The following is an 11421-nucleotide window of genomic DNA, read 5'->3' on the forward strand; positions in this document are numbered from 1 at the left end:
GATTGTGCCTTTTTTTTTTTTTACGTTTACTGTTTGTTTAGTAAATCAGTGATTTATTCTAATTATTTAATCAATGCTCATATATGAAAGACATTTTTAACCTTAAGCGCGCTATAAGCTATGAGTTAGAAGCAAGACCTCTGCCGCTTTCTGCTCCTATTAATGCAGGTAGCATACTTAAGTACACAGCCTGACTGCGTATACAAGTCGAAGCCTCAAGTCCATGGAAAACGGCCTCCTGCACGCATTACAAAAACAGGGACTGGAGCCTCTATTTCATTAAGGTTAATGCCATAAAATGCACGCTGTATTTAATGCATTAAAGGTCTGCTATATTATCACATTGGAGAACCCTTCACGTGATCTAAAGTTAGGAGGCACACTTAGGTGAATCATGGGTTAATAATACAGGGGAATCCAGACCCCCCCCAATGCATCTGCAAAAGGAACACCATCAAAATTTAAAGGGACCTCACCGCTATCATGGGCATTAAAATAAATATGATGGCTGGAATGTCCCTTTAAAGTGATCACAGACACCCTAGAACAATAGTAAATTGTTAGCATAAAAAATATAAAAAGAGATGCCCATAATAAAAATAAGTGCATTCTCAGCCCACCCACCAATGTTTTGTAGGACTATTCAGTACAAAAAAAGTGGAACAGCCTCCCAGCAGAAGTGGTAGAGGTTAATACAATGAGGGGATTTAAACACGTATGCATATAGCTCCCCAGGATATAAGCCAAGACCAATGAGTGATTAAGATCCGGGTCTTTATTTCTGGGCAGACTAGTTGGGCCGAATGCTTCTGCCATGTCGGTAATCCTGCCTCCTGCTTGCTTTACTGGCGGAAGCTCTTGTCCTAAGCGATCAGGTCACTACACCTTTATAGCACGGCCTGCTGCCCCGCCCCTTTGTAAGTTTATGACTCACCTCTGTACACAAAAAACTATCAATGACAACATCACTTCCAACCAATCAAGGGCGGCCGAGACCTGACGTCATGCCTCCTAGAAACAAGTTGTTGACGGATATTGGAATGGTCCAATCAGCGATCCCCGTGAACTTCCTTGTTTATTTGTTTCCGCCTTCTCTCCGACTGTGTTTCTTGCGATTGACACTTGTTCCCTGCAATCGCTTTGAAGCGTAGGCGGGGCAGGAAGGGGAGGGGGCGGTTGCCCGGCGGTAGCAGTACGCGCAGGTCGGGGACGGCAGCATGGCGGAAGACGAAAGTGATCAGGAGTCTGAGAGGCTTGGGGAAGAACTGGAAGCCATCATAGAGGACGAATTGCAAGGGATTGCGTCTTGCGAGCTGAGGAGCCGGGAATACTGCCGCCGGTTTTGTGAGGTGAGAGATACCGGGGGAGCAACAGGGGCCCCGGGTACGCCAGCCGGAGCCCGACACGGGAGGGTGGGGGTTGTCGCCTTTTTGGTTAGTGGCTTTACTGCACCCGTGCAAGGCCTATCATACCCTGGGGCCAGCAGGGGCCAAACCTTGCCTTTTAGAGGGCCTTGTGTGTTGGGGGCCCTTGAAGCAACGTTATATACGAGCGTATATATGCGAGTTACTCACCTGTTATCAAGAAGCTCATTAACTGCCGTTTCTCAGCACCTCCTTTAACCCTTTACCGAAGACGTTGACGGAGACTTTAAGACGAACACGTTTTGAGGCCACCTCTGTGTTTATTGCTCATAAGCAGACAGGAAGCGGTTTGTCTATAGAGACATAGCAGAAACAGCAGCGCTGTTTAGAGTGTTAGGGCCCTGAGTACAGGGGGAAGTTGAGTGGTTGCTATGACAAATCCAGCTAGTTATGATGAGGTGGTCTGTAGGCAGATCAGACCCGTCACACACATCTAGTCTGTCCATTTTTCCTGATGGAAAGACTCGGGAGACCTTAATCAGTCCTTAATCTCGTTTTAGGTTTAGGATAGCTTCATCCCTACCCCATGCATGCCTTAATTCCCTCGCTGTACTAATGTCTTCCACTTTTCCTGGAAGGCGGCTGTTCCGTTTATCTATCACCCTGACAAGTAAAACTACGCCTGTGGCCCGTACTTTGTTACACTGTAGTCTCTGGAATGGCGCACGTAACGCAGAGTTACATTTATAAAGTTTACTCAATACATGAGCGCCTAGAGCTCAGCTCCACTCCTGCTGTGTGTTTCCTGCTTCCTTGGCATCACCCGTTACCCCAAAGAGCAGTCCCCCTCTGGGCGCTGATACCCGGCTGGTTGGGCGCGAGTCGACCGATCGCCCGGCTCTGCGCGTTTGCACTAAGCTCGCGTCAGCACTCCTGCCCGGGACGCTGTGTTTTGCACACATGACCCTTGTCGGTTCACGCGCTCCTTCCGTGATAGTGACCGCACCGGATCCAGTCCTTCTACAGCTAGATTATGCCAAGTAGGATGGATTTGAAACCCTTTTATATGGGGCAGAAAACAGGAATCAAAGGCCGATAAGAACCGGCCCACTTTTCCTGATGTGAAACTCTGACCGGATTTGCTTTGGAATCAGGATAGCGTTCTATCTGCCCCGATACTCCAGTGTAGTTTGGAGGAATGCCATGGTTACTGCATGTCTTATACCCAGCGCTGCGCGGGCTTCGCTTTAACGGGGTGAAGTTTGTCGGAGTTCTTCCCTTTCTTTGCCGCATCTGCGGGAAACGCTTCATTAGAAAGGGAATTCCGTCCTGAAGACGCTCCTTGCACTTTGATCTTGGAGAGTTACATGGAGTTGTTTTTGCTATTATGTGTTTGTAAGACTTTTATTTCTCTAGACGTTTGTTTTAATCCCGATCTGTCCCCGCGGTCTGTAAGTATCGGTCAGTAGAGGCATTCATTCACGAACTCTGGTCAGATCTCATCTGTATTGGCTTCTGCCGGAATAAATTATCCGGTATAAATAATTGGATTAATAAAAAAGAGAACGTGTGTGCCTCTCCCCTCCCCCACCAAGCTGCTCTTTTATATAGGTGCTGGTCATACCTTTGGAGATCACTGGCGTGTAAGGGGGCATATCTGGCGCTGAGGGTATTATTTCTGTGGCCGTTCGGTTTAAGGTGGTTATAGGGTTTTCAGGTTTTGAGTATATTTCTCTTCAGCGGTAGTTTAATAACAAGGTTTGCCAACCTGTGTGTTAACCATCCAACGTGTATTTACTGTATAATGTTCTGCATCATCGTTATTATTATTTAGTGTTTTATATAGAGCCATCATATTCCGTAGCGCTGTACAATGGGTAGACAGGACATATCAAGTAGTATATAACATAACAATTTGACTTACAGAAACAACAGGTGAGAAGGGCCCGGCTCAAAGGAGCTTACAATCTAGAGGGAACTAACTTTCCCTCCGCTGAGGGGAGTCCGGCCCCCTCTTACGATGTCTGTTAGGATAAACACATACGCATGTCTATTAAGATTAATACATTATCTTCAATCTAATTACTTTAATTACTGTCCTGTTAAATTATTCTCTGAATAACTATAAACTCTATTATCTTTCTATTCTGTATTCTGTCCTGATATTTATTGGTTTGTTTGGACCGCATAGGTCTGTTCTTTGTCACCCGTTGGTTCCTTTTGTTTTCCCCCGGGAGCGGGTCCGGTCACCGTTGAAATAAATGTTTAACGGGTTGTGGTGGGGAGCCTCGTCTAGCGTCGCTGTATGTATAATCGCACATTATCGCTGCATTTCTCTAACCGTCCGCCGTTCTCGTGTCCCCGACAGGTTGTGGAGGAATACACGGCCCAGTGGCAGGTGCCGTTACCCCAACTCCAAGTGCTCCAGACCGCCCTGTGCTGCTTCACGTCGGCCAGCGTCTCGTTTCCCGCTCGATGTGAGCACGTACAGTATGTTTTGAGTAGACTAGCTTTGTAAGTACTTCCTTTCATTGGCTGCGTTGAATTACATTTTGTAAATACATGTATTTGTTCTGGCTTTGTTCTTGTTTGTCATCTATCAGATGATTGGTGACTGCTGGTTGACTTTTTTGCAGGAACCTAAGTGCCCCCCCAACCGTATAAAAACTGCGAGAGAAAACGTAATATTCTGAAACCGAATTCAACGGCCGATAAGAACGATTCGGCCCATTCTTCCTGATGTGACGACTCTCACTTTAATCAGTCCTCAGTCTTATCTTAGATTCAGGATTGCAATTTGTCAACCCCATCCATGTTTAAAGTCCCTCACTGTTTTAACTTCTACCACCTCTGATGGGAGGCTGTTGCATTTATGTATCTCCCTCTAAATAAAGCAAAGCTTCCTTGTATTATCTATTTGAAGCCATTGTCCTTCTCTTCTTTGCTCCAATGTTTATAGTATGTTTACCTTTCGTTAGTTCCAAGATTTCGCTCTTAAGAATTTTCTAATTAATGATACTTTTTTTTTTCTTTCATGATGGCACAATCCAGCAAATATAATTTCTTCAGGAAAAGTAGGCTTAGCGATATCTCATTTTGCAGGCTTTTTTATACAAAGGACACAAATCCACAAAGTTTTCGTTAAACGCTGTTGATTATTATAAATACGTCTGTCTTTGCAAAGGAAAATATTTCCAGCCATTGTTTGCATTTCAGGAGTCTTTTTGAGTTGCTGCTGTTCTTTGGAAAGGATGAATTTTATGAAGCCCCTTTAAAAGACATCTTGGCTTCTGTCCAGGTAATTTGTTTTCTTTTTGTAAATTCATAGTTACAAAGATTAATCGGAAGCAGGAAATCTTTTTTTTATAGAACCATACATGGCAGACTTCCTAATTTCCTTACATTTAAAAATGTTTCTGGTTTGCTGACCTCATTGGTTCCTCATGACATCACAGCTGTTGGTACCTGCTTTTCATTAAAGCCCAAACTTACACCAACAAAAGATGTCATTTACAAGAGAGCCTAAGAGACCGGGGTGGACGGACACCTAAGAATTCCATGTAATATATTCCACCAGGGATATTTCTGCGGCATCAGCCGGGGCGTTCGTTTTCAATTCCTTACATCGATATATGAGGATGAACTAAAGCGGGTTGTGTTTGAAGTTTTGCTTTTGTTCCAGGAGTGCCACGATCTTCTGGTCAGATATGACAGCACAGACTTAACACTAGTTACTGGTGTAATTAAAGATGGAGGTCCTTGGGAAGACCCCGTATTGCAAGCTGTACTCAAAGGGAAAACTGAACCTACAGATATCGGTGAGTGACCGTGTGAATTAGTGGCAGGTATTGGTACCTTGTATATTGATACATGTGTCTGTATTGATGATCAGGCCCAGGGTGCGCTGGCCTGCGAGGGTCGGGGCTGTCTTGCCATCTCCAGCCCTGTTGATGTTAATCTGATTTTGAAATGTGTTTTTTTTTCTTTCTTGATTGCAGTGGACAGATATTTGCGGTCTGAGAATCCGCTGTTCTTTGAGTTGCGAGTGAGATATCTCATAGCCTGCGAGCGCATTCCAGAAGCCATGGCCCTAATCACGACCTGCTTAAGTCACGCGGAAGTCAGTAAAAACCTCTATTACCACCAAGCCTACTTTACGTGTCTGCATATGGCGCAGCTAACGGACAAGCTTCTCCACGAGGTGTGACTTTTATTTTCCTTTCACCAGATCTCTTTTTAAATGAACAGAAATGTTATGCGATGCTCAGTGGTTCATCCTGTTAAAGCTTTAATCTGACAATCTTATCATTATCCTCTATCTTCATTTCTATTCTTTGTTGGTTTCAGTGACTTACATGTGTTAAAATATTTATGGTGTTTATATATTCAAACCGTAGCACTGCAGTTTGGTGATTCTCCAAACGATTGTGTTGTTAACTGTGTAGCCTTTTCAAGTGATATTCTGCCGGTTAATAACAGTACAGACTTGGAGTGTTGGATGTTGACTTGTGATTATACTTCTGCTCCTCGTATTTGGGGATTTTAGGGTCAGTACAGATGCGGTGGAGCAGATTAAAAAAAATTTACTTTTGCTTTACCAATGTGGGGGAAAAATACCCCAAAACAGCTCATAGATGGTACCGAGTTACCAGGAGGGGGAGAGCTTTTGGTTTGCAGTTGGTATGATGTGTTTTTTTTTATCGCTAAATATAAAAAATATAAATGGATGTTATTTAAAATGTAGTATTGTGTAGCAGCTGCTGTCTCAAAGAAGAGCTATTCACCTAAGGCATAAAGAATAAGCAGAGCATTAGTGGTGTATACATATGTGTACGGATGTATGTATGTATGTATGCATAGGTGTAAACGTTAGAGGTGTCATACGTATGTTTTTTTTCTTTACAATGAAGACTTACCAGAAGACGGGGCTTCAAATATGCGACTTCTTGAGTCTCCGATCACCAGCTTATGTTTGCTGAGGGAATACCATCATTGTTAGATTTCTGATACAGTTATTGGATACATTGTAGGTTAAAGGAATGTATTTTTTTTTCTCTTTAACGTATGTACACCTAATTATGTTGTACGTTTTTTTTATTCACGCAGCATGTCCGGAGGATAGACTGTAGTGACGGCGTACAAATTATATGTGACACTGAAAAAGAAGGTAAAACTAAGCTGGCGTATCAACTAAGCGAGGCTTTCCTTGTCGCCCAGTTGCAGTCCGGCGAGATGTACTGTATCTGGTAAGGGCTGGTAAAATAACACTCAATATCAGGTTTACTGATACACTTCACCATTACCATTGAGAACTTGCAAGAATAGGTCAGGTACTGCGGTTTATTATGGAGCTGATGATATAAGCTGAAATGTTTTGTACAAAATACCTAGACGCTATCAAAGCTGTGAATAATAGTGCCCTGTGGTAATAGTTCTCCTGCTGTGTGGGCATTACTGGAATAAAGATCGGTAGCCCCTTGAAGCGGATTGATAATTGCGTTTGGGTGTCTATTTCCTTTTATATCTTTTCCTTCTTTTATGGATTGTAGTTTCCGTTCTTTTTTTTCTGTTTGCTTTATCTGGTTTGTAAAGAGGAATTGTATGTTTGGCGTGTCTACAATGTTTCCATTGGGTCTTGTTAATGTATATGATGAAACGTGTATATAACAAGGATTTGTTAATAGTAGTTAAACAATTTGTAATCGCTGACTTTTTTTTTTTTTTTTTTTTTTTTTTTTTTTTTTAGGGATCTCATTTTTGTCTGGAGTAAACTTCAGCTGAAAATAAACCCTTTAAACCAAGTATTTGTTGAGCAGTGTTACCAAATGTTAAGGATTGCCACCAATGTCAAGGTCATATTTCCCTTCATGAAAGCAATCACAGAAGAAGTAAGTGCTGTTTACATAAGCGACGCATTATCCATGTTTTTTAATAAATGTATTTGTTAGTTTTGAAATACTATGTGCCATGTTTTATTTGCGGTACGGGTTTCAAACACATTATAGATGTTTTAGGATATATGTATATATATGTATTTTTTTTTTTTGTAATTTTATCTCCTTTTTTTCATGTGCCATGTCATCTATGTGGGACATACATTAGGAAAGTGAACCTTAGATCTCTAGCGGAAGGGAACTTAGTCTCCCATGATTTTGGAGATTATTCGTTAGTCTTTTTCATGCAAAATCAAAGCGATCCGCTGTACCCATATAGAGATACTTTCAATGCAGAAAAAACTTTAGCTTTCATCTAAACTCATCTACAAATAATTTTGTCAGCGCTGGGTTGTCTGAGCGTCTTTTTGAATCATTCAGTTGTAGCTGTAATTCCACATTAGCCGTCCCTTTTATTCTTTATATGTAACTAAAATTTTAAAATTGAAGCAGAAATTAGTAATGTTGTATTGTTTGTAGTGCAGTAATAGTAAATTGGTGTGTGTATGTATATATGATATATATATGATATATAATATATATATATATATATATATATATATATATATATATGTATATGTGTGTGTGGCAAATTCTAATTTATTTTCCCCCCGCAGATTGGAGAAACTGGCGTCCAGCTGTCTGTTGAACTGTGTGGCTGCGCGTTGCAGCTGGATCTTAACAACGATCCCGAAACCAAATCTTTAATTTATAAAACCATTGCTTACCTTCTGCCCACGGACCTGGAGATCTGCAGAATCTGCGCATTGTCCGTTTTCTTCTTGGAGAGGACAGCGGAGTCTTACGTTGCTGTTGAGCGTTTATACAAATGTTCAGACGAGGATTACAATGAGTTCACAAGCAGTGTTGAGAATCGCGTGCGGTTTGAATTGCTTCCGATCCTGAAAAGGGGGCTACTGTTCGATCCGGAATTCTGGAATTTCTCAATGATCCAGGAAAACTGCGCAAGCTTGCTCGGCGAAAAGGCCGCCATTGTTCTGTCTGATTCTAGTAAACTGGATGATGTGGCCCAGGAAAATTTGCCCGAGGAGGTTTCTGTTACAAACTTGAGCAATGGAACACCAGAGCACAATAATTCAACTAACATTGCATCGGAAGCACCTGCAGACTCTAAGAGGAACCATGCAGTGCTCAATCCAGCTACAAACCATAACGTTCCAAGACATCATTGTACCCTGTGTAATAAGGAAGTTCTTGGTGGCCATATTTTCCGGCACGCGCAGGCTCATCAGAAGAAAGGCTGCTTTTCATGTGTTATATGTGCCAGGAAGTTCAGAAATCGGGTGATCATGCTTAAACATTTAAAGAATCACATAAAGAAAATACAGAGACAACCGATTGCTAACATCGATGGCACGGCTGCTTCAGATAACCCCTCGCATGTATCGTCAGATACTACTGAAGTCACTTCCTTAGACACAACATCGTTGGGTTTAGAAAATGGTGATTCTGGTAATTCTGTCAGCAAAGAATTGGCCGATGTTCCGATAGCCAACTCCACATCTCAGGATGATGTTCCTGAGCCTGAGATCCCGATGGAAAATCACATAACAAACTTGAGTAACCATGTAACAAGTATAGATCATTCTGAAGAGGATGTTACACTAGGTGAAGTTCAACAAGTTGAGGATGGCTTGAATAAAGACCCATCTGACTGTGTAAAACTGAACGGATCTTTATGTCCTTCCAATAAAGGCCATATTGTAAACCGTGAAGATGGCTACACGTGCCCTGCTGAAGGATGCCATCGTGTTTTCCAAAAACCAAGGGCCCTTAATAAGCATGCGAGGAAAGCCCACCCGGCCGACCTGAACGTACAGCAGTATTTAATGAAGTGGAATAAGGGCAAGTGTCGATTCTGTCAAAGAAAGTTTATCAATTCTAAGCATTTCGTTGATCACCTAAAGAGACACGTTTATCCCAACGTCTACTTCTGCCAGCATTTAAACTGCAATAAGTCGTTCAAGCTGGCCACTCAGCTGACGGAGCACGTGGCGAGCCACAAGTGTTTAACTGCTCAGTGCGGCTTTATTAACTGCACTCAAGTGTTTGATAATCTCTCCAGTCTTTACGAGCACGAAGCACAGCACTATGTAGACTCCATTTTACTAGAGACTGCGACGGAATTGCAACCGACACGGAGTGAAGCTCCAGGCAACGCTCAGGACTCGGTAAACACACACAGCGGCTCAGCTTTGGCCGGTGGTAAAAAAGTACAGTCGGTAAATGACAATGAAATTGTAGACTTGCTGGTGCCTGGCTGGAAGTCGAGAAAGGATATACCTAAACCAAAGACCTACACGCAGTTGGAGAAAAATGTAAACGAAGGCGTTGGGAACGGCGATGAGGACCCTCAAGAGATCCCTGAACCAAAAGATATCCAGGCTCCCGTTCAGGAATCGCACCCTGAAGAGGTTACTGTTGTAGAAAAGGTTTTTAATGGACACGCTGAGTGTGATCAAACCGTAACGCAGGTAGTTTCTGGGGATTCTACACAAAATAGCCCAGTTTTAAATAACCTTTCCAGTTCTGCACCAGAGGTCCCTCAAAAAGTAAGCACTGCTGATGACGTAGAGAGCGTCCCCAAGCCAAACTCTAACCCCGGTACGACCTCTTATGGGCTGAATATGATTAAACCATTCTTCAGGCCTCTGCCTCCAAGTTATCTGGATGAACGGCACATAAGCATGCCAAAACGCAGGAAAATCGAGGAGGGGGACACCGCCGAAAAAGATACTGCTTGCAAAGCATCTGTGGAACGATTCAGATGTGGGAAGTGCCTAACAAGTTACTGCAGCTCGGAAGCACTCGAGGAGCACCTCGCACAAAAGAAATGTCAACTATATTTTGGGTTTGATTCAGATGATGAAAGTAAGTAGAAAATACCATGGCCGTGTAATTTATGCATATGAAATATGTTTCAGTTCTAAGCATTGATTTTTATTATTTTTTTTGGTTTCCAATGAGTTGCTAAACTTAAGGCAAACATACGGGAGTTTAGAAAAAAGTATTTAGAGTTTTTTTTTTTTTGTTTGTTTGTTTTTTTTTATAGTTTTCATTTGTTTGCGTTGAGTTTTTGCTGAAGCTGGGAAAAGGGTAAATACAGCCAGTAGATAGCTGCAGACCCCATTCAGGGTCACTTTTGTGTTACAAATATTTGACAATATTGTCTCTTTGTAATGGTTCGAAATAGCCAGACATGATTTAATACATGCGATCCATTCTCGTTCTAGGTGCCTGGTGAAAGCTTTTAGAAGAAGCGTAATCGTCACATTTCTGGTTCAAAATTGGCCTTAAGAGGATAAAACTTGTCAGATTCACATGTTCTTCAATGCGTGCTAGGCGTGTGTGTTTCGATTCCAGGAAAACATGTTTTACCACCGAGTCCAAAAAAAAAAACCCAAATGTGAAAATGTACAATGCCTTGAAGATTGAATTCAAATAAAGGACTTTTCTATAGTACTGATCTTTCCTGTGTTGGGAGTTTCCTGCAATCCAAGTAAGACTACCTGCTTATTACATATTTAAAACGGATCTGTCTGATACATCATGGCCCCCGTGTATTGGGCTTGGGCTTTTGTTTGCCATCAGTAATTGGTATGGAGATATTTAGTGTAAATGTATGGGGCTATGTCACCTTGGCAGAGTTCATTGGCAAAAACCTCCACAATTAAGGGTTTTTTTCACTAGTAACCAGTGGGATGAAAAATCTAATTTCCACCGATGTCAGGTCGACTCTGCCATTGAGAAGCTCTGAGGCTGTCAGACATAATGTACAGTTACTGTATCTCTGTAAACATCACTGTAGTTTACCCAGTAACCCATTACTTGGTGAATAAGCCCTTAGTTTCTGTTCATTCCTGAACTGAAGTTTCATTATCTCTCCGTTCTCAGACTTGACAGCACGATTTTCGTGTACCACTGAGGAGGAATAATCCTGCCAATCAATTAGACGTTCAGATCATTTCTCCTCCTCGTGTCTGTTGTGTGCATCTGTTTGGGGTCACTTAGAAACGTAGAGAGAGAAAATGTTATTAAAATAACATGAAATAGATCAGAAACACATCGTAGACATCATGTAGAACAATACAGTCGTGTTGTTT

General features: G+C 42.1%; 1 protein-coding gene across 1 annotated transcript; it reads left to right on the forward strand.

The window, feature by feature from the left end:
• The first annotated feature begins 1206 nt into the window (after positions 1-1206).
• Positions 1207-10778, forward strand: ZNF654 (zinc finger protein 654). The gene is made up of 9 exons (XM_053457195.1): positions 1207-1349; positions 3733-3878; positions 4581-4662; positions 5047-5182; positions 5363-5565; positions 6471-6610; positions 7111-7252; positions 7915-10189; positions 10552-10778. Exons 1-9 carry the CDS (start codon positions 1218-1220, stop codon positions 10560-10562), a joined length of 3267 nt encoding a protein of 1088 aa, XP_053313170.1. The 5' UTR covers positions 1207-1217; the 3' UTR covers positions 10563-10778.
• The last annotated feature ends 643 nt before the right edge of the window (positions 10779-11421 follow it).

The sequence above is a fragment of the Spea bombifrons genome, chromosome 2 (genome assembly GCF_027358695.1).
Source record: "Spea bombifrons isolate aSpeBom1 chromosome 2, aSpeBom1.2.pri, whole genome shotgun sequence".
Lineage (NCBI taxonomy): Eukaryota > Metazoa > Chordata > Amphibia > Anura > Pelobatidae > Spea > Spea bombifrons.

Bases quoted from the DNA above. Each gene is read 5' to 3' on its own strand.
- ZNF654 (XM_053457195.1), top strand. From the start codon at position 1,218: ATGGCGGAAGACGAAAGTGATCAGGAGTCTGAGAGGCTTGGGGAAGAA. The intron at 1,350-3,732 runs GTGAGAGATACC...TGTCCCCGACAG, and splicing joins ACTGCCGCCGGTTTTGTGAG to GTTGTGGAGGAATACACGGC. The intron at 7,253-7,914 runs GTAAGTGCTGTT...TTCCCCCCGCAG, and splicing joins TGAAAGCAATCACAGAAGAA to ATTGGAGAAACTGGCGTCCA.